The sequence below is a fragment of the Pelodiscus sinensis genome, chromosome 24 (assembly GCF_049634645.1).
Source record: "Pelodiscus sinensis isolate JC-2024 chromosome 24, ASM4963464v1, whole genome shotgun sequence".
Taxonomy (NCBI): domain Eukaryota; kingdom Metazoa; phylum Chordata; order Testudines; family Trionychidae; genus Pelodiscus; species Pelodiscus sinensis.
Window position 1 is genome coordinate 15,906,365 of NC_134734.1, and position 22,841 is coordinate 15,929,205.

General features: G+C 56.9%; 1 protein-coding gene across 4 annotated transcripts in view; it reads left to right on the forward strand.

The window, feature by feature from the left end:
- Positions 1–22,841, forward strand: part of SEMA6C (semaphorin 6C) — a 145,485-nt gene that overhangs the window by 78,338 nt on the left and 44,306 nt on the right. For 2 of the 4 annotated variants that reach the window (XM_075908166.1, XM_075908167.1), the window contains 8 exons: positions 1,192–1,323; positions 1,792–1,947; positions 2,795–2,968; positions 4,020–4,157; positions 9,512–9,589; positions 12,653–12,708; positions 13,609–13,659; positions 16,131–16,280. In XM_075908166.1, coding sequence (XP_075764281.1) covers positions 1,192–1,323; positions 1,792–1,947; positions 2,795–2,968; positions 4,020–4,157; positions 9,512–9,589; positions 12,653–12,708; positions 13,609–13,659; positions 16,131–16,280 — 935 coding nt within the window. The remainder of the gene's footprint in view (positions 1–1,191; positions 1,324–1,791; positions 1,948–2,794; positions 2,969–4,019; positions 4,158–9,511; positions 9,590–12,652; positions 12,709–13,608; positions 13,660–16,130; positions 16,281–22,841) is intronic. The other 2 variants (XM_075908169.1, XM_075908168.1) reach the window with 1 other exon arrangement.

A 22,841-nucleotide genomic window follows, 5' to 3' on the forward strand; every position in this document is an offset into this window, starting at 1 on the left:
CAGTGTGGCTGTTCTGGTGTTCTTAAGAACATGCTGGCACTGGCAGGGCCCTGAGAAAGGAGCTGTTTTCCTCGCCAGTTACCTGGGCTGGGGGGAGCCGTTCACTGTTACAAAACCAGGTGCTACAAGGGAAGGAAGGTGTCACAACCCCACGGAGCACTTCCCGTGCGAGCCTCGCTTGGAAGAGGGCTTATTAGGCGGGAGCAGGCAACCGACACGCCAGGGGCTGCCTCTGTCATTGCGGCATGGGGTGGCCAGTGGAGAGGAATGTGGCCCGGCTGGTGTATTTCACCACTTAGCCCTCCCCACACACCCAGCCCCCCACTCGCTGCCGTCTCTCAGGTCTGACCGCTCAGCCCACTGCTTCTGTAACGGGACACGAATGGCCCCAGCGCCACGCCGTGGGGATGTGGGGGGGGACGGGCTGGGTAAGCGGGGGGAGGAAGGGGGGGAATCCAGCCCACACGCAGCAGAGAGTCAAAGGAAAATAAGATCTCTGGAGCCAGCAGCTAGATGAGGTGATGAATCCAGGACAGGGTGGGCGGGACTGGGGCACCCCAGGCTCTGGGGCCTGGAGGTTTCATGGCGCAAACAGGCCAGAGGCTACAAGAAATCAGCTGCTAAGATCCGCCTGGCAGAGGACCCCCCCCTAAGAAGGCAGGGCCATGTCCCAGGGATGGGGGGAGGGGCTGGATCGAGCAGGGGGGATGGAAAGAGACTAGTGTTTCATGGGAAGGTGGAGGGGATCAGGGCTGAGGGGTGCTAGGGGGAATGTGGGGCAGGCAGTGAAGGGAGGAGAACCCTGGATTGGTGATGGGGTGGTGGTGGGGGGCGCAGGAAGGACAGGGTGGGAGGGGCTGGAGGAGAGTCCCAGGGAGGGGGTGGGATAGGAATGTGGTGTGGGGGTGGGAACATGTGGAGGGTTGTGTAGGCTGAGATGCCAGGGAAAGGGGATTGTTGGGGGTAGGGGCAATGGGGCCCCTCCTTGCTTACTGCCGAACACTAACTGTGACCCCACCCCATGCCTCAAGGCCTCAGCAGCCCCCCCCCCCCAGATTCCTGCAGCCCCCTCGGAGGGGAGGGGCCTGCTGGTTGCCTGGGGTAGTTGAATCCGAGCTGGGCCCCGCAGCAGCTGAGCAGAGGCCAGCCCCACACATGTCTCCCCTCACCTCTGCCCCTCCTCCCCCCCAGCATCACCGGCTCGGCCGTCTGCGCCTTCTATCTGGACGACATCGAGCGAGTGTTCAGCGGGAAGTTCAAGGAGCAGAAGAACGCGGATTCCGCCTGGACCCCCGTCCCGGAGGAGAAGGTGCCGAGACCCAGGTAACCAGCCCCCTGCAACAAAACGAGACAGCCCCTGGCCTGGCCGTCATGCCAGGGGCCGGAAGCCAGGACTCCTGGGTTCTAGTCGCTGGGACTAAGGGCTGGAACAGGAGTCTGCGCATCAGAGCAGCGGGAGGGGAACAAGGACTCCTGGATTTTTCTCCTGGCTCTTGGAGGGGAGTATGGTCTAGTAGTTAGAGCAGAGAAGGTCGCCTCTTCCAAGCTGTAGGGGGAAGTGGGGCCTAGGGGTTCTACCCTGATGCCTTAGTTATATGTAAAAAGACGGAGACAAGGTTTTGTTAAAGCAACCTCAGATCCCTTGGGGGCTCCCCAGCCCAGCCCCCCACTGGGAGTCGGAGGTGTGGAGCAGCTACAGCATGCGGGGTAGGAAGCAGCAGCACTGCCCCAGCCCGCTGAGGGGCCAAACTAGGCCGCCCACATCCACATCTGGGTTTTCCATCCCTCCAGGCCAGGCAGCTGTGCCGGGGTTGGCCAAGCGGCTAGCTACAGAACCTCCAACGAGTTCCCTGATGAGACGCTGGCCTTCATCAAGTCCTACCCGCTGCTGGACGAGGCCGTGCCCTCCGCCACGGGAAGGCCCTGGTTCACCAAGACCACCAGCAGGTACCACGTGGGCGCTGGGGCTGGAGGGCAGACGAGGAAGGGCCAGTGCCACCTGGACAGCTGGGACGGGGGGAACCGTCCAGCCCAGCCAGGACCCACCTAGCCAAGTGCCCAGGGCTGGGTTCTCCCGGGCTCCACTTGCTGCACCCCCTGGAGACCGACCTCTGTGCTCTGCCACAAGGTGCTATCTCGTCCCAGGGCGAAAGGATCCTTCCTCCAGGAGCTGATGCAGCCCGGACGTCTTCCCAGCTAAACTGTGCTCTGGCTCAGTCCCTAGCCCCTGCTGGCTCACCCTGAACAGCCCCACGTGTCCTGCCCTGGGTCAGGGAGGGGGAATGGCGAGGAGGGACTGCCTCTGTCCCTGACAGCTATTGACCCTGGGCATTGGGGCTGGGATCCCTTGGGCCAGTAAATTGTTCCCAGCAAATGGTTTTTGGCCAGTGGTCAGTGATCAGGCCCTGGGACCTGGGAACAGACCAGCCTCTGTGCGTGTGCTGATGTATTGGGTGTGTTCACAAGCGTGACACGTGCGTGCCCTGGTGTGCATTTGCATATGCATGCGCCATGCTCAGATCTAGTCCTGTGTGTGTCTGTTGTGCACATGCATTTCCAGGTGTGATCCGACATGCACAGGTATGTGTGTGTGTGTGTGTGTGTGTGCATGTTTTCCCGGGAGCAGTAGTGCAGGTGCAGGGGCATGCCTATGCATGCGTGCGTGCGTGTGTGCACACGTGAGCATGTGGCTGCACATGCATGTTGATGGGCATTTGCATCCAAGGACTTCCAAGTGCCCTGGGTTGCCATGCCAGGCTTGTGCCCAGACCTCGCTCCCTGCCACCCCTATCAGGTACAAGCTGACCCAGCTGGCCGTTGATACAGCCGCCGGCCCACGTGGGAACTACACGGTGCTCTTCCTCGGCTCGGAGGACGGGAAGGTGCTGAAGGTTCTTACTGGGACTCAGGAGAACTCCAGCGTGGAGACCCTGCTCTTGGAGGAGATCAGCGTCTATAGCCCGGCCCAGTAAGTGTAGGTGGGGCTCTGCAGGGGCAGCTGGATGGAGAGATGGACACTGAGTGAATCAGTTCCTAGACAGAGTGGGACCAGTGGTCAGAGCAGGTCTCCTGGATCCTAGCCTCAATTTTGGGGACATGGGGTTTAGTGGTTAGGGGGAGCGGTATCCTGACTCCAGGGCTTTGTTCCTGAATGTGGCTGGGAGATTAGAGAAGGGACCCAGAAGTCCAGACCAGGGTTCCCTCTAAGGTGTGCGCCTCCAATGGGTGCACACCAAAAATTTCAGTCCTGCCCACCTCCTCAGCAGAGCCGCAGCCCCAGCTGCTCCCAGGGGCAGAGCCATGTGGCGGATGGCTGCTCCACCTCAGGAACAGCTGGGTAGCCACCACATGGTAGCTAGGAGCTGGAGCTTGGACCGTGGTACTAAAAATAGCACCACAGCCCCAGCTGCAGTCCAGGCCCCAGCAGCCACCATGCAGCTCCAGCCCCAGCTGCTCCTGTGGGCGGGGCCGCATGACAGGTAGCTGTCCTGTGTTCCGGGACTGCTGCTCCTGGGCCAGGGCAGTAGTGCTAAAAATAGCACCACAGCTCCATCTGAGTGTAGCCATCACATGGTCCAGGCAGAATGTGGGAGTCCTGGGCTGCAGCGGGTCTGCTGGGGAGAGTCTCTGGTGGCAGTGGGGGTCAGCGTGGCAGGAGCGATGCTCCAGCACCCAGGGATCCAGCACCCAGCACTCCAGTGACCCAGGCCTCATGGTGGGGGGGCTGCCCGGTGTGCCGAAGCTGGAACCGGGCCACAGTGAGGCGGTGCACCTTGTGCACATGACAAAACTCACTCCGCTCGCGGATAGAAAATCTTAGAGGGAACATTGGGCCAGACTCCTAGTTTCCATTCATGGCTGGTTGCCCCCCATCCCCGTTCCATGCCTCAGTTTCCCTACCTCTCAAATGGAGCAATTCGGCTGCCCCAGTGCTCTCGTGGGAGGAGGGGGGCCCAGAGCAGCACGGCAATGGGGCCCCAGGCTTAGTTTTGACCCTGGTTCTCTGTGCTGTCCCTCAGGTGCAGCGTGAAGAGAGAGGACAGGCGGATTGTGGGTCTGGAGCTGGACAAGGCCCGCCAGGCCTTGTACGTGGCCTTCTCCAGCTGCGTGGTGCGCGTGCCGCTCAGCCGCTGCGACACCCATGGGAGCTGTCGGAAGTGAGTGGGGGATGGGCCGGGGGAGGGGCGGGGGCCTTCTGCCCTGACACCCCTCTGTGCCTCTGCCCTTGGCTTGGAGGGACCCTTCTCAGCAGAGTCCCAAGGCTGCAGCAGGGGCCACGGTTCCATTCACATGGTTTGTGGGTGCGAGAGGGAAGGGAACTGTGTGGGGGTTAGGTGTGTGGGGTTTGGGGGAAGTGTGTGTGCAGGGTGTACACACCCGAGGGTGTGTATTGAGGCATAGTGCGTGTGTGTGTGTGTGTGTGTGTGTGTGTGTGTGTGTGTAGCGGGGAGGTGTTGAGGGAAGTGTGTGTATGCGTACATGGTTGGGGGTGCACACTATGTGCATCAAGTGGCAGAGTGTGTATGTGTATAAGGGTGTATGTTCAGAGAAGTGTGTGTGTGCAGGGTGGGAGATTGTATAGGATGTGTGTCGGGAGTGTGTGTTCAGGGTGTATGTGTTGGGGAAGTGTGTGTGTACATGGTTGGTGTAAAGTATGTATGGAGGGGCAGTGTGTGTATGTGTGCATGCGTTATGTGTGTTGAGGGAAGTGTGTGTGTATGTGAAGGGTAGAAGGGTGGATAGTAAGTGTGTTGAGAGACAGTGTGTATGTGTGATGGGGATATATGTTGAGGGAAGTGTGTGTGTGTGTGCAGAGCAGGGAGGTGTAGAGCATGTGTGTGTGTGTTGAGGGGCAGTGTGTGTAGGGAGTGTGTGTTGAGGGAAGTATGTGTGTGTATGCAGGGGGTCAGGGGTGTAGAGCATGTGTGTATGCGTGTCGAGGGGCAGTGTGTGTATGTGTGTAGGGAGTGTGTGTGTGTGCAGGGCATGGGGGTGTAGAGCACGTGTGTATGAGTGTCAGGGGAGCGTGTATGCGTAGGGTGTGTGCGCACCATACATAGCCATTGGCTCCCCCAGTGCCTCTGCCTGGCCCGTGTCCCAGCCCCGACAGGTGTGGGTGTCCAACCCCAGCCAGTTCCAGGAAACCCAGAGCCCCCTGCAATCCCTTGCTGACCTTTCTGTGTCCTTTATCTGGCAATTGAAACCACCTATAAAAAGCCCCCGGCATAGCCCGGGGCAGCCCCCCTCCATGGGGACACAGCACATGGAGTAGAACTGTGCTGGCGTTAGACGCGCAGGGACCTGTCTCATGGTGGACCAGGATGGGGGTGGGAGTTAGGACCCCTGGGTTCTACTCCCAGCTCTGAGAGGAGAGTGGGGTCTAGTGGTTAGAGTGGGCAGGACAGCGAGCCAGGACTTCTGGATTCCATTCTCAGCTCCCCCAGTGATTTGTGGGATTTCGGATGGTTCAGTTCCTCTCTCTGTGCCGCGTTTTCTGAAAAGGTATGTCTAGACTTCATGCCTCTGTCGGCAGAGGCATGTAAAATAGGCTAACCGACATAGTCAGCGAAGCGGGGATTTAGAAATCCCCGGCGTCATTAAAATAAAAATGGCTGCCGCGCTGTGCCGGATCAGCTGATTGTCGGCACAGCGCAGCAATCAAGACGCGGATCGGTCGACAGGGGAAGCCTTTGTCGACTGCTCCCTTATGCCTCGTGAAACGAGGGTTACAGGATCAGTCGACAAAGGCTTCCCCTGTCGACCAATCCGCGTCTTGATTGCCGCGCTGGGCCGACAATCAGCTGATCCGGCACAGCGCGGCGGCCATTTTTATTTTAATGAAGCCGGGGATATTTAAATCCCCGCTTCGTTGACTATGTCGGGTAACCTATTTTACATGCTTCTGTAGGCAGAGGCATGAAGTCTAGACAAACCCAAACTGACCGTCCTCGGGAGGGCTGCCCATCATTATTGACATGGGCATCAAGCCAGGTCTGAGCTGATGCCCAGGAAAGCCAATGAACATTCCCCCACTGACTTCGCTGGCCTTGGATCAGGCCGCAAGTGAAAGCAGAATCAGGCCCATTGGATTCACTAGCCCAGAATATATCAATGGGCCATCGTGTCTGCTTTCCTGACAGTGGCCCATGCCAGCTGTTTTGGAGGGCATGTCTACTCTGCAGAGTTTTTTTGGGAAAACGGCCGTTTTTCTGAAAAAATTTCACTTACGTCCACACTGCAATTGCGTTCTTTCGGAAAAAAATCGAAAGAACAGAGGGGCTTTCCGACATTGGTAAATCTCTTTCTACGAGGAGGAAGCCTTTTTCCGAAAGAACTTTTTCGCAAAAAGGCGTGTGTGGATGGGGAAAAGGGAGTTCTTTCGCAAGACGAGGAAAGAGGAAAAGCACAGGTGCCCTGGTGGCCACTCCGCCCATAGTAATCACAGCTGAAATGCAAGATAGGGTCCATTCAGTGCGGACACTGTCTTTAGAAAAAGCAGATTGCTTTTTCAATGCGCTTTTGCTGGGTGGACGCTCTCTTTTGGAAGAAGTTTTTTCAGAAGATCTCTTCCGGAAAAGCTGCTTCTGAAAGAAGCCTATAGTCTAGACATAGCTGGAGGCAGGTACATGTGCATTTAACTTCCCTTGGGTGCATCCAACTTCCCTTGGGAAGAGGTGGGTGGGATCTTGGGGGAAGAGGTGGGGGGGCAGGGCAGGGATGGGGAAAGCAGGGCAAGGACAGGGTCTTAGGCAACAATTTTTGATGGGGGGGCCACTCTAAGATTTTGGAAAATGGCCAAGGGCTGCACTTTCCTATGGAGGGGTTGTGGGATCTGGGACGGAGGCTGGGTGCAGAAGGGAGCGAAGGTTGGGGACTGGGTGCAGGAGAGGATGTGGGGTCTGCGAGAGAGTTTGGGTGAACGAGGGGGTTGTGACCAGGAGCGAGGGATTGGGGTGCAGAGTCCAGGAAGGAGAAGGGGTACAGGAGTGAATTTTGACCTGGGGGAGGGGTGTAGCAGGGTCTGGGAGGGAATTGTGACCTGGGGCGGGATGTGTGTGCAGAAGATTCGGATGGTGACCTGGAGAAGGAGGGTGCGGTGACCTGGGGCACGGATTTGGGGAGTGGCAACGGGGTGGGGTGCTGGAGGCAGGCTCTGGCCAGGAGTCACTTATCTTAGGCGGCTCCCAGCCAGCAGCCCAACAGGCTCCCCAAGGCAGGCTCCTTCCGGCAGCAGCCCCAGGTTTCTCCATGTGCCGTTCAGGGCCGTGTGCCCCGTAGAGGAGGCGAGAGAGTTTGAGTGCTCCCCCGGCCCCCAGGCCAATCATCACAGCTGGGAACTGGACCTGGGGGGGGGGGACACACGCAAACTCTCTCACCCCCCCGCCAGGGTCTTGCAGCACCTAGAGGGAACCACTGCTTCCCCGGTGGCAGGGGAGGGGAAACTTTGCACACTCCCAAGCCCCCAGGCTCCACTCCCAGCTGTTCAAAACAGCTGGCAGCTTCCTCTAGGCACCACACCCCCCTGGCGGGGGAGGGAAGGGGGAGAAAGCCATCGGCCATTTTGAACAGCTTCAGGGCCGTGGGCCCAATCAAACGGCTTGGCAGGATGGATCCATATCTTGCCCACCCCTGGTCTTAAGGGAAGAGGTTGAGTAGGGTGGAGCCTGGCGCCGAGGGGTGATCTGGCACCCCTGGGTAGAGCGGAAGTTAGATGGGTGCACAGCTTTCTGGAAAAATGTCCTCCGAGAGTAATGGTCACAATCTAGCTGGTATGACATCTTGAGTGACGTCCGGACAGGCTCTCTTGGGGGTCTGGTTCCAGGCACTATCTTCATATTTGATTTGAATAATGGCCCAGTGAGCACACTTCCGAAGTTTGCAGATGACACTGAGCTGGGGGGAGTTGCAAGCGCTTTGTGGGACGGGATTAAAAATTCAAAATGATCTGGGCACGCTGGAGAAGGCTTGAATTAAATAGGACGCAATTCAATAAGAACAAAAGCAAAGGCAGTACTCCACTTTGGGGGGAACAATCAGTGGCACGCATAGAAAATGGGAAAGGACTGCCCAGGAGGGAGATCTGGGGTTATACAGTAGTAGATTGCAAACTCAATATGAGTCAACAGTGTCATACCCTTGCACAAAAAGTGAAGATCATTCTGGGATGTATTAGCAGGACCGTTGTAAGCAAGACATGAGAAATAATTCTTCCACTCTACTTGGTGCTGATAAGGTCTCGCCTGGGATATCGTGTCCAGTTCTGGGTGCCACGTTGCAGGAATGATGTGGACAAATTGGAGAAAGTCCAGAGAGAGCAACAAAAAAAATATTTAAGGTTTAGAAAACCTGATCTGAGAGAGAAGATTAAAAACATGGTGTTTGTTTAGTGTGGAGAAGAGAGCAGGGAGGGGACATGATAACAGCCTGGAAGTCCTTAACAGGCTGTGATAAAGAGGAGGGTGATACATTATTCTCCTTAACTCCTGAGGGTAGGAGAAGAAGTAATGGTTTTAAATTGCAGCAAGGGAGATTTAGAACAGGCATTAGGAAAAATGCCCTGACTGTCAGGCTAGTTAAGCACTGCAACAAATGACCTAGGGAGGTTTTGGGATCTGCATGCTGGAGATTTTTCACAGCAAGTTAGACAAACACCTGTCAGGGTTGGACTAGAGGGGTTGGCAACTTTTTCAAACCAAAGAGCCAAACTACATCCAAATTCAGAACAAGTGGTCAGCAAAGAGCCGTATGGGAATGCCCATTGGCACGAGTGGAAATAGACAGCTTAATATTATTGAGAATTGACGTGATGATTAATAATAGCGTCAATGAAACATTGTACCCATGGACTTTATCGAATGGCACTTCTGCTGCTGCATCTTTTCGCGCATTTCTTGGAATTTACATCATCACTGGTCAAATCGCGGTCCGTGCGCCGCATTCAAGCTACAGGAGTAATGACGCGTTTTTAAAATTTTGAATTGATTTTTCTTGTTCATGTAAGAAGTTGCCTGCATTTTAAGAATGGCAGAAGAGCCATATTTGGTTCCATACTGAGTCATGTTTGGCTCGAGAGCCATAGGTTGCAGACCCCTAGTCTAGATCGGGGTGGGCAATAACCAGCCCTCGGGCCAGATGTGGTTCGCCAGGTTAGGCCCCTGGTGAGCCGCTGCTGCTGTATTGACCTGTGCCTCCGTAGGTACCAGCGATCGCAGCTCCCTTTGGCCGTGGGTTACCGTTCCAGGTCAATGGGAACTGTGGGAAGCAGTGTCCTGGTCTGCGCCACTTCCTGCAGCTCCCATTGGCCGGGAATGGTGATCTGCGGCCAATGGGAGCTGCAAGTGGCCATACTTGTGGACGCACAGGTAAATAAAGCAGCTGTGGCCTGAACTGCCTCTGCCTTATTGCCCACCCTTGGTCTAGATAATATTGAGTCCCACCTAAGTGCAGGGGACTGGATCAGGTGGCCTGTTTCTGCGATTCTATGCCTGAGCTACTTCCCAATCCATCACAGGAGCTGCTTGGCCTCCCGTGATCCGTACTGTGTTTGGCTCTGGACCGGAGCGTGCGTGGCTTTTGGACAAGAGATCAGGTAAGCAGATCTGGTTAAAGATTGGGAGGGGGATTTCCCGGGGGTCTGCTGTCCCCAGTCAGCGTCTGTGCAGAGCATAAGTGACGGATGTTGAATGTTGAAGTGAGCGGATGCAGGTTTCCAACGTGCCCTGATCTAACTCAGCTGGGGTATGGAAGAAGTTACCGTATATCCCAGGCTAGCTGCACCACCCCTCAGCCAACTCAACCACTCTTGGAGCAAGGGCAGCCGGTATGCTAGGCAGGGGACGCCTGGCCCCGCCCACGCTCTGGCCCAGGACACTTACTGTAGGCGTACTGGGGGTAGAGCGTTGCCACCCCCGAGCGCTCACCCTCTCTGTGCTCTGGGGCCAGAGCGCGCACCTCCTCCCCTCTCCCTATAGTGGTGGGGGCCATGCATGCAGGGCGCTGCCCCACCTCCTTGTGGTCGGGGGGCGAAGAGGTGGCTTGGCTCCTATGGGGGGCAGGGTCCCAGCAGAGAGGGTCAGGATGGGGATGGGGGTTTGCCTCTCTGAGCCCTACCTTCATCCTCCACCCATGTCTCCAAGCCAGATACACATTGCATCCCCAGAGCGCCTTCATTACAAATCAATACAGTGGCCTTTCACAGCATGCCACATCACCCTCCACCCCACCCTTTGAGCCACACGGAGCACGCTACACCGCCCTCCCTCCCCAGCCCTTAGAGCCACGTGGAGCGCGCCACACGCCCCCCCCTCCCACCCTGAGAGCCACACGGAGCACGCTACACCCCCCCCAGCCCTTAGAACCGCACGAAGTGTGCCACACCAGTCCTAGCCCTCAGAGCCGCACGGAGCGTCCCAGCCGGGCCTCTGCGCACTGCCGCTGCTGCAGTCACAGCAGCCAGGAGCCCCAGGCCTGGGGCAGTTGCTTCCTCCCTCCCTTCCCCCCCCTTGTCAGTGGGCCTGAACCGGGATCCGCGGCTCCTTTCTCCACACGCAGGAGCAGTTGCCGGGCTGGCCAGTAGAGGGCGACAGAGTCGTGTTCGGGATGCTGGCGTATAGGCGTTCTGCGGTGCCATGACCAAGCTAGCCATGGGGCCATCCAGGAGCAATGCACATGTGTCCGTGTTCCCCTGGGCCCTGTCCTGCATCAGCTGTTCCCTTCAATTCCCAGCTCCACCCCCACTCCAGCCCCAAAAGCACCTCCTGCTGGAGAAGACACGTGCGCCAAGACCATGAGAAAACCTTGGGGCATGAAATCTGTAATTAACCTCGTTAGGCCAGCAGCACGAATACTTACCCCCCCCCTCCACACACACACACACACACACACACACACACACACACCCAGCTCCCGGCGTGTATGGTGCTTACCAGCATTGCCGCCGGGCCTCCCAGCTGCACCGAATTAGGATCTTGTGCTGGGAAGTAGCTGCCAGGGAGATGATGGGTTCTGGGTTTGATTAGGCCTGGGAACACGGAGTGGGAACTGCGGCACAGAGATGGAGACACAGTGGCACTCGCCCCCCAGGGCTCCCCATTATGTTGCTCTTTGAAAGTGCATAGCAGAGGGGCCTAGTGGAGGGCGCACGGAAGGCTCCAGCCTTGAGAAAGCACAGAGCAGAGATTGCTCCCTGGCTACACGGCTGGCCTCACCCACCCAATAGCCCCGGCGACTCCTCTGGCCCCCAGACAGCGGGGTCCTCAGCTTGTCTTGGGCATCCTGGCAGATTGGGGTGTTAGAAAGGAACCCCCTCCTCCCCCAAATCCAGCCCAGGCGACACCGGTGGGAGAGGAGATAGGGGAAAAGCAGGTTGGAACATTTTCTAGGAACTGGAATTGCACAGAAGCTGAAGGGTGCTGGGGCAGGCTGCCACGAAGTGGGTTTTGGAGCAGGGGGCGAGTCGTGCTCCCTCGCCTGGGGGAGAGCCAGAATCTGCCGGAAGCAGCAGGCTCCGAGGCGAAAAGTTCAGCTGTGCCCCAGACAGAGCAGGGACTGCCCCTCCTCTGGTCATCGCCTGCATGTTCTCAGACGGCTCCTCTCTTTTGCAACATCGGTCAGAGTCGGAGCGTCCGTCCCTGGAGGAACAACAGCACCTTGCAGAGTCTCGAAAGGGGATTGTCCACTCGGCTCTGGAAAAGATCTGAGCCGTTTGGTAGAGGGGGAAGGGCAGAGATCGAGGCTGCGGGTCAGTGCCTGAGGTCATGGCGCGCCTAAGGGGTTAGATGGTTTTAGAGCCAGTGGAGCCGGACTCAGGGTTTGTCTACACTTGAAATGCTCCATCCCTGCCATTCACTTCCCTCCCCGAAAGGCAGTAGGCTGGTCGGAGGGCGAATTCTCCCTTGGATCACTATCTGCGCCGTGCTGGCCTGCTGCAGATCATGCTCTCAGACCCACCTCCCATGTACTGTAAGCCCCACCGCTTTCCCCTAACGAGGTAGGTCTGGGGCAGTATCCCCATCTCACAGATGGGGAAACTGAGGCCTAGACAGTCAGGAATGAAAGAGAATCGAATGTAGGGGTCTTGACTCCAAGTTCTCCTTCCTCTAACACCTAGGCGCCACTCCCCTCCCTAAACCAGGAACAGAATCTAGGTGTCCCGATGCCAAGTCCCCCCGCCCCTCCGTGCTCTAACCACTACTTCACACTTCCTCTGGCTGGATGTTGCTTGGGAAGTGGAAGCTTAATGCCAGGCTGGTGGGGGAAGAGGTGGCCCCGGAAGCAACTCGGCTCTGCCACGCGATGCTGCTGCATCATTTGTCTCGGAGCCCAGGTGATCGGCCTCCTGCGGTCCAGACCTCCCGGGCTCGTCGCTCCCTGCGGCCTTCCCTGCTCGTCCGTCCCCCACACCGTTCCCACCCTCCGACATCCATCAGCCAGCCAGCCCAGGGAAGACATTCCGGCACACGCCGCCCCGTGCGCGTCCGGCACAGAGCGGGGTCGCCGCTGGGCCGCACGGCGGGGAGGCGGCTCCCGGTGAGGGAGGCTGCCGCCTCTCATGTGAACGCCGCGTCGTTTCTCTGGTGCCCCCGTTACAGAGCAAGGGGCTTAATGGAGGCGACAGGCTCCTTCACCGCACTCTCCCTTGGTTTCCTTCCAGGGCCGGATTCGAACAAGATGTTGAGAACGCGGCCAAGCAGCTGGGAAATTGTCAAGGTAAGTGGGGTCAGGGCCACCTCCCTCGGATTTCCCCCCGCTTCCCTCCCCCCGGCAGCTGCACGGGCAGGAAGCGCTGGGGGTCTCCGCGGAGGAGAAACGGGATGACTCAGCCTCCCGGGCTGCCCATAAAGCACTTCTGGCCCAGCAGAAGAAACGTGGCCCCGTGCCCCTTGAGGCCCGGCTCCGACAGCCTGGCAGCGGGTGAATAGCTGTTGCGTGGGAGCCTAGACATCATGAGAAGAAAGAGGAGGAGGGGAAGGCAGCCACGGTCGTGGTTTCTTCATCACCGAGCCTCTCACTTGCAGAAAGGAAATTTCCCATCCGGTTTGCCCCCCTGTGAGGGCTCAGGTGTGGGGCTGGTGGGGGCTGGGGGCTGCCGGTTGGGGAGAGATGCAAAATTAGGAGCTGGATTGTAGGGGAAAATGCTCATCCTGAGGTCCTGGAGGGATCCAGGAGGCAGGGAATGGGGCCTTTCCTAGGATGCTGGCACTGATCTGGGGCACTGTCTGGCTGTGGGGCACAAGGACTGGGCTATCAGAACTTGCCTTCCTAGGCTGCAGGTTCCAGTCCAGCCCAAGGTCAAGGGATCTAGAGTCGCCTCCCAGGCTCTGGGTCTGACCTGGTGGTGCCCCAGCATTGCGACCATGGGGGCAGTGAAATCTGAAACCGCTGAACCCACCAGCCCCTTGGCTTTCAAGCCTAGTGCCAGGTCAGCGCAGGGAGTGAGTAGACCAGAGGCTGCCTTGTCTGGGTGAATCCCTGAACCCTCCTTCTTTGCCCTGTAGTTTTGCACCCTGATATCCCCCCCAGCTGCGCTGTCATCTCCCCATTCCTGCCCCCCTCCCCGCTTTGTTCATCGCTGAGAGCTTAGCTCCTTCTCTCTTCTCCTTTCCGTAGATGTCGTGACCTCCACAGGGGATCGCAACGGTGCCAGCGACTCATCGTATGGTCAGTGGCCTGCTCCCCCTCTCGCTTTCACCCCTTCCAATCCTGCTGTTCCCAAAATCCCTCACCCCCAACCCTCTATGATGTCTCCCCTCAAAGCCCCAGGGATGGAGGAGCTCTACATGGTTTACGGCCTGTCACGGTTCTGCTGTCACCCCCACCCAGGAGCTGGGCAGAGTTTGAGGGTGGGTTACACCCTTGGCAACACGGCGGGCTTGTCCCAGTTCCACTGGGACATACCATGGGCTCACCAAGCTGAGACACTGTATTGGGACTGCCTGTGGGGACAGGACAGTGAGACAGCCCGTGCAGATGCCATGTTAGGATGCCATACTGACATGCCCCGCCCCCGCACCAAGGACTCACTGGGATACCGTGGGGAGATGTTGGGAAGTCACATTAGGACACCTCACTGGGACGTCCTCATGGTGTTGGGAGACCTCATGGCGATGCCATGTTGCAACACCGTTGCAACGCCATGTTGGGACACCTCATGGGAAGGCCATGTTGGGACGCCATGTTGGGACACATGAGGAGGCCATGTTGCGACACCATATTGGGACACCTCATGGGGAGGCCATGTTGGGACGCCATGTTGGGACACATGAGGAGGCCATGTTGCGACACCATATTGGGACACCTCATGGGGAGGCCATGTTGGGACACCTCATGGGGAGGCCATGTTGGGACACCATGTTGGGACACATGAGGAGGCCATGTTGCGACACCATATTGGGACACCTCATGGGGAGGCCATGTTGGGACGCCATGTTGGGACACCTCATGGTGAGCCCATGTTGGAACACCATGTTGGGACACCTCATGGTGAGGCCATGTTGGGACACTATGTTGGGACACCTCGTTGGGATGCCATGTTGGGATGCCCCTTAGTGACGCCATGTTGGATTGCTCCATGAGAGCGCCATGTTGGCAATCCCTTGACCCTCCCAGAGTGTTAGCATTGTGCCAGTGTCCAGGATCCCCTTGTCTACAGTATCACCATTGCTTCCTGTGAGGTAAGGGTAAAGCCTTCCAAGAATTGCCCCCATCCTGCTAGGACGGCAATAGGCTCCCTCAAGAAAAGGCCTGGTGTCCACTGTTTTGGGAGTCAGGGCCTGATGAAGCCTGGTGTCCGAAGATGGCTCCCACAAGGCCCAACCACGTCCAGACAAAGATCTCACTAATCAGTGAGAGTTGGTATGGGGAGCAGTCGGGGTGCCAAGGAGGGAAGTCTCCACTCCCATGAGCTGAGCTCTTGGAGAGAGAGCAGAGGGTGCCCTCCGTAGGTGCCGGCGCTTGCGTCACCCGCCCATCCCCATTCACATTGGCACTAACCGTGTCCCATAGCTACTGTTGCTAACCCAGTCACCTCTCCTCACCCCTCCCGCCATCTCTGCCCGTCATCACTCAGAACGTCCCGTGTCCCTCCCTGTCAGGGTAGGGACGGAGCCAACAATCACCATGGCTCTGGAGAGAGGTTGGGAGCCCCACGGCTCCCTCACCATCCGTGCCACATGGCTCGAGTCAGGCCCCACGATGACGGCCCTCACCCCTAAGGTCGTGCCGTTAATCCAGCAGCCTAGGACTTGGTTCTGTGGGCGGTAGCAGAGTTCCTCGTAGCCCCCAGGCACCCGGGACCTGACCTGTCCTCAGCAGGGCTGGGTCTCGGCGAGAAAGCCGGAGCCGGCAGAAACGTGCATAGTCGCTGTTCTCGAGCAGCCAGTAGGGGGCACAAATAGCAGCTGGATTCATTCCCTTGCTTTAGGAGCTTGCCCAGGCAATGGCACCTCTGGGCATCCCTGACTGGTCAATCCCTGTGATGCCATTAGGGCGGTGTCATGCCCCTTCACCTTTGCAGCAGCCCCTCTTCTAAAGCCCCAAGGGGGCGGATGTGCCTGGGTCAAGAACTTCCCTAGGTTCAAATCCAAAGGGAATTAGGCACCGTTGAGACTCTGGGCCCAAGATTTGAAATGTTTGGGCACGGAGGGCGCTGGATGGAGCCTGCTGGGCTGTATCACAGGCAGGGCTTCTTCTGCACCTAGACCCACCCTGCAGTGATCGGTGGGGCCAGGACTAAATGGAGCCCAGCATGTGAACTCCTTCCCGCTCCCTCGAGGGGCTCTTCCAAAGGCGGGGCCCAGGTCCATGGGCAGGGGGCAGGGTGTGGGGCAAGCTCTGTGTAGAGCCAGCATTGGTCTGCAGGGCTCCTGATGCAGCCTCCACTGGGTTGGATCTGGGAGGGAGCACTGTACCATTCTGCAGGGGGTGTTGGCCTGCCCCGTGTGCTCTGGGCCTTTGGCCCCTGGTGCAGGAGCTGGGAGTCAATGGTGGAAATGGAGTAGGTGGAGGGAGGTGGTCCAGCCCCCAGCAGGTTGTGGGAAGACCCTGCCCGGATCCCACAGGGGAGGAGGTTCGTGTTGCCGTCATTAGCCCATTGCATCCCCTGACGTTTTTCTTTGTCGCCGGTAACACAGGGCAAGTCCGACCCGCTGGCCCCACCACAAGTGCCGCGCCCTTCCCGGTGCCCACAGGTCGTTCCCAAGTGGGCATGGCCCAAGACGCCCGCCCCGCCCCTGGCGCTGGGGACCCGCGCTCCACTTTACGCGCGGCTGTAAACACCCAGGGTAAGAGGCCATCTGCCTGCACCACGTGGAGCTGCACGACAGGCTGGCACCGACACCATTAACAGAGCCTGGGCTGCCGTTCCTCAGAGCGAGGGTTAACCCGCGGGAGCATGGCACCGGTTTTCTAGCGGAGAATAACCAGTTCTCTCTCTTTTCTGTGGCATATGGTTGGGGGCGAGCACCAGGGCAGCTTCCCTGCTGCGCAAGGAGAGGGACAGGATTGGAGAGGGGTGTGCAGATCAGAGAGATGTGGGGCCAGACCTAGGGCCCATCTAGGCCAGTGTCCTGGAACTGACTACTGCAGAGGGGGTGGTGAACAGTGGGGGCGATGCTGGACTGCGGTAGAGATTAGGTGACGCAGCAGGTTTTTCATTGGCAACGGAAGCCTTTTGCACGTTTGTACAGTGTGTTCTCTAGGCCAGGCAGGGATTTCACTTGCCAGGAGAGAGAAATATCTAAAGCAGTGTTTCTTAAACTGTGTTCGGAGGCATACAAGGCAGTTGGAGGTGTGCCGTGGAGAACAACAGAGTTCAAAATGGCTGCCCTTAAAGGGGCAGGTGACTTTTTTTTTCTCAATAACTCCCCCTCTTCTCCCCCAACCTTTTTTTTTTCCCCTGTTCAACAAAAAAAATCCTTGGTGTTCCTCATAAAAAAATTAATTATTGTTTGGTGTTCCTTGGTCTTAAAAAGTTTAAGAAACACTGATCTAAAGAGAGAGTGAACTACCCACCACACCACCGTCACTTGGCCTGCGGAGATCTACAGTCAAGTCCCAGCTGTGAACTTAGGTGTCTTGTATCCCAGGGGACACCCCTGGCTCTCGCTGGCTGGGTTTTTGTGGAGAATAGCAAAGGGCCCGGGTTTGGCCCCAGGCCAAGTAGGGGTAGTTCTGAAATCCTGAATGTTGTCGTGGGATGGGAGAGAAATTTCACTTGGCTGCAGTGCTCTGCATGCGAGAGAGAGAAACTTGTGTTCACAGGAGACCGTAGGTGTGCGTGCACGCAGGGGGCTCTGTGTATGTGAGGTGCATGCACAGCAGTCTTTGTTCATGTGGCTACGGGGGGAAAAGGAGGGTGTACAGGGTGCTGTGATTGTGAGGTGTGTGCACAGGGGCTGCATGTGTGTGTGGGGTATGTGCAGAGGGGGCTTTGTGTGGGGTATGTGCAGAGGGCGCTTTGGCTACGACTACACTGCAGCACTATTTCAGAATACCGGCAGTATCCCGACATAGCTCTCCTGCGTCTTCACAGCAAGCCCATTATTTCAAAATATAACGGGCTCGCTATTCCGACATCCCTGTAAACTTCATTCCACGAGGAGTAAGGAGAGTTTCAGAACAGCGGGTTATTTCGAAATTTGGTGCTGTGCAGACAACGCCAAATGACAAAATAAGCTATTTCAAAATTGACTCAAAATAAGCTATGCAATTTGTGTAGCTCAAATTGCGTAGCTTATTTTGAGCTCCGGGTGCAGCATAGATGCACCTTCTGTATGTGTGCCTATGGGAGGCATGCACAGGGGTCTTTGTATGTGTGAGGCACATGCAAGGGGGTTGCGTGCATGTAGCGGGTCCCATATGAGGAGAGGCTAAAGAGACTGGGACTTTACAGTTTAGAATAGAGGAGACTGAGGGGAGATATGAGGGAGGTCTATAGAATCATGAGTAGTGTGGAGAGGGTGAATAAAAAAAAGTTATTTACTTGTTCCCATAAAATAAGAACTAGAGGCCACCAAATGAAATTAATGGGTAGCCGATTTAAAACTAGTAAATGAAAGTTCTTCTTCACACTGCGCACAGTCCACCTGTGGAACTCCTTGCCAGAGGAGGCTGTGAAGGCTAGAACTATAACAGAGTTTAAAAAAGAGCTAGATAAGTTCATGGAGATTAGGTCCATAAAAGGCTATTCGCCAAGGGGTAAGGAGTGGTACCCCTGCCCTCTGTTTGTCAGAGGCTGGAGAAGGATGGCAGGAGACAAATCACTTGATCATTGTCTTCGGTCCACCCCCTCTGGGGCACCTGGCATTGGCCATTGTCGGCAGACAGGATACTGGGCTAGATGGACCTTTGGTCTGACCCAGTACGGCCATTCTTATGTTATGTTCTTAGCTACGAGAGACGTGTACAGGGGGGCTGTGTTTGCAAAGCAGATGCACAGAAGGGCCTGGGGGGGGAGGTATGTGCAAAAGTTTGAGGAAAGGAAACGAGGCTCGTCCTTAACTCATCTCCTCCACGGGCCAGACGCAGCACGGCCGGCAGAGCTGGCCTTACCATGAGGTGAACTGAGGCGGCTGCCTCAGGTGCCAGACTGGGAGGGGGGGGGGCACCACGAGGACCCAGAGAATCAAGACCTTTCAAAGTTTTGGCCCAAGCGAGGAGGAATGGGGGTGTCATTTGAGCTCCCCACATCAGATGCCAAAATGTTGTGAGCCGGCCCTGATAGCCGGTGTCATTATCCTGGTTTTACAGATGGGAAAACCACACTCCAAAGAGAAGCCATGTCTGGCCCAGGGTCCCAGAGGGAATCGATGGCGGAGCCAGGCCCAGCATGAGTCAGGACTCCTGAGTTCTGTTCTGGGCACCGGATTGGGGGCGTGGTTAGAATAGGAAATCTGTGCAGTGCCCGTGCTGCACACCCATCTACCCTGGTGTCCTGCCTGCTGGAGACAGATCCGCAGCTGGTGAAAACGGGCAGCCCCTCTCCAGTCCAATCCAGTCCCCCACCCTCCTCTAGGCATTGGGCTGCGTCTCCCCCGTCCCTCAGCTCCTGGGCGTCCCGACTGCTCTAACCACTAACCCAACGCAGACGCTAAGAGTCCTGACTTGAGTCCACTCCCTCTCCCCCCCACACCCTGCGGCTTGTGCTGTGACAGGCTTCGGCGCTGCCAGTCCACCCCATCTGCCCCACGCAGAACTCATGCCCAGCTCTTTGGCGAGGGGAGAGACGGGCGCCTTTCCCCTGGGAGACGCACGAAAGGCCAGAGCCGAAGCAGCTTGTGAGAGCCAAGCCGGCTGGAGCATTGGAACTAACATGTGCTTTTAAAAAAAAACACACACCCCCGCCGCCCCACATGCTATTGAAACAAAACCAGGCAGTGAGACGGCGCAGCTCCTGGCAGGAGAGAAGGCGAGAAAATAGCCCTCAAATTGCAGCGAGCACTCTGGAGTGAGCGGCTAGACACCGAGCGATGCTCAAATGGGCCCCGAAAAGCAGCCAGATGATCCCTCCCGCAGATGAAAGATTTGTCTGGCTTTACCCAGCCAGCACTGGCCCCGGGATGAGCAGGGAGAAGGGCCAGAGATTGCTGGCAGCTCTGAGTCCTGAGTGGCGCCACTAACCCGGCAGGGGACTGAAGGATCAGAGGGAGTGACTTCAAGGGGACCCCCCCCCAAAAAAAACCCCAGTTCATCACACACACCTCATATATGCTGCCTGGGGACAAACACATTCTCTTGCACGGGCTGGGTTTCTTCAGCAATAATTAAAGTCTGTGGTGGGGTTGTAGTCTAATGGTTAGTGCACAGGCCTGGGATGCAGGGTATGTTGGCTCTGGGAGGGGAGTGTGCCCTAGTGGTTGGAGTAGAGAAATGCTAGTTGGGAGTAGTGTTTCTTATCAGCTGAGCGCTTGGGCAGCCACCCAGGAGAGATTCAAATGCAACCCTGCTGATTAGCAGAGTGCCCACAGCTGCTGGCAGCAGGAGTTTCTCCTGGTGGTGCACATCTGCAAATGCCTTGGTGCACATAGCAAAATGTGTTCTGCATGTGGATGGAAAAAAATAAAGAGAACACAAGTCAGGAGTTCTGGGGTCTATTCCCAGCTTGCAGGGAGGCAGTGGTCTCTAGTGATTGGCACGGGAATTGGGACTCCTGGCATCTAGTCTTGGTTCTGGGGAGGGAGTGTGGTCTAATGATTAGAGCAGGGGGCAGAGTGCCAGGACACCTGGATTCTCTTCCCACTTGCTGTGAAGGGCTTGTCTTATACTAGTAGAAGAGAAAAATTTAAACCACTAGAGAAATACCAATATTACCACTGTGAGAATCCTGTATCTCTTTTAGATTTTGCATATATCATTTATGCCCCTCATATTGGGATAAGGCATCTCACCGGGGTTATACCAGTATGGCTAGTGCAGTTTGAATTCATACCTGGTTTACACGTAAAATGCAGGCCGATAGACCTGATCCTTCAAGGGTGTGAAAAATTCACAGCCCTCAGCTTCTTGGCTGTGCCCGGCCTAGACACAGCTAGTTTGATGGAAAGATGTGTCAGTCGGCTAGCTGCCGCCACTCTGTGAGGCTGTGTTCCTATAGCAACGGGGATACCCCGTCTGCTGCTGTAGGAAGTGTCCACACTACAGTGCAGCACCATCGCTGGGCCTGACACCGGGATAGCGTTACCATGTGAACGAGCCCTGACTCTGTGTAGCTTGGGCTCTGCCTCCCTCTGCTCCTTAGCTTCCCCGGCCATCAAGGGAGGAAAATCCATGCTAGGGGTATACCCTTGGCCGAGTGGAGAACTGACTGTGACACCCTTCGCCCCGGTACCTCGCTCCCTTGCAGGCGCGGAACTCCTGAGAGCAGGGCATGGCAGGGCCACAGCAGGGGGGGAGTTCTGTGGGGGCATGGTGTCGGCTCCCTCCCGTTAAATCAGCTGGGAGGGGTCTCTGAAGGGGGCGCTCCAGTGTAATGTCGCTGATGTGGCCATCTAACGAGGAGTCAGTCCAGGACCAATTGCTGTCCCAGCTCCCAAAGCCTGGTGAAGAGCAGCTCTTGGTGAGCCTTCTCCAGCACAGGGCATGTCCCCCACCCAAGGGCCTTCCGCAGCAAAAGGAGTAGGGTGTTTGGTGCCATTCCTGGGAGACTGAGCAGAGCTCAGTGTTATTAATAACCAAAACCTCTCAAAGCCTTTGAGAGTGACTTCCACAGAGCTCGTCTCTTCAGCCCTCCCAAGCGTGCAGCCACCTCTGGGGTGGAACGCAGCAGCTGTTTATGGAGGGCTCATTCACGCACCATGAACATGCAGCCACCTCTGGGGTGGAACGCAGCAGCTGTTTATGGAGGGCTCATTCACACACCACGAACATGCAGCCACCTCTGGGGTGGAACGCAGCAGCTGTTTATGGAGGGCTCATTCACACACCACGAACATGCAGCCACCTCTGGGGTGGAACACAGCAGCTGTTTATGCAAGGCTCAGTCCCTCATTACCAACAGGCGGCCACTTCTGCGGTGGAACGCAGCCGTTGTTTAACAGCCACGCAGACCAAGCTGGGATGGAGAAGAGAACATGCAGGGGGAGGGTAGAAGGTAACTATGCAGCTTAGGGTTCGGCCTGCAGAGGGAAATTAACCCCCTGACACCAGCTGAACGTGCCTCAAGGGCCATCACAACCTCAAGGGTTTATCCTCAGCTATAATATTGCAGCTCCTTGGGATGCTCGTATCAGCATCCTCCCTTGCATCCACCAGACTCTTTGCTTTGGATGTCTCCCCTTCAGGCACCAGCCTCCCCAGCCCTGCAGAGCCGACAATCCCTGGAGGGGACCAATGTTCCCTCTAATTTTTTCTATCCATGGGTGGAATCAGTTTTGTTCTGTGCACCAAGGCATGTGCAGAAGTGCACCACCAGTAGAAACACAGGCCGCCGGCTGTGGGCGCTCTGCTGATCTGCTGGGTGGCACCTGAATCTCTCCTAGGTGGCCACCCAAGCGCTCCGCTTACAGGGGACACTGCAGGGGACCCCAGCATTCAGTGGCCCAGCTGCCTGCAGCCTGTGCCAGCCCCTACCCACGGATAAGCCAGCGACTTTCCATCTGCAGCACTTTCCACCCCTTTGCTTTCATTGCCCAGGATCCCTCACTGCTCTGCTCCAAGGAAAGAGACAGGAGCCGAGTTCTGCCATCGCCCTTCTGATAAATGCCGGTGCCCAGAGCCTTTACCTGCCCCCCTCCCCTACTCCTCACTGCAACGTGGAGTTTGTTGGAGGGTTCAAGGAACCGTGAGCTTAGACATTAGCCTGGCGCCAATGTGGGGATTGTAATGTCCTATTCTGAGATGCCAGCTCCACTGGCTCTCCACATATCCCTGCACAGCCACATGGCTCCAGTGACTCCGTTCCTGCTCTCCCGTTAGCTGCGCTGGGACAGGGTCCGCGGCAGCGCTCCCACATGCAAGCAAAAGGACCTGCCTGGGAAATAAATCAGCTGGAAATGGCAGGTTCCAGGGCCAAGCCGGGGCACCCTATACCCCAGTCATGGAAAGCCAGGAGTGTCTAAGGTAATCAGAGAATTCCCCCACCCCTCTCCCTAGGCTGGACATGGCAGCTGGTCAGGGTGTGAATTAGGGAGGTAAGAGTTTAACCAGTTAACTGATGAGCATCAGCTTTTGGGTTATCGTTGACGGTTAAACTCTGGGCCTGGGAGCCTCAGCAGCTGGGAGCCCCGGGAGCACTGTGGGGACGGCAGCCAGCGGCTCCAGGAGCGGTTAACCGTGTTACATGGTGAATATTTGTATTCCTTTTTTTACATCCCTAGTGTGAATGGGTGTCACTCCATTAGCATTGA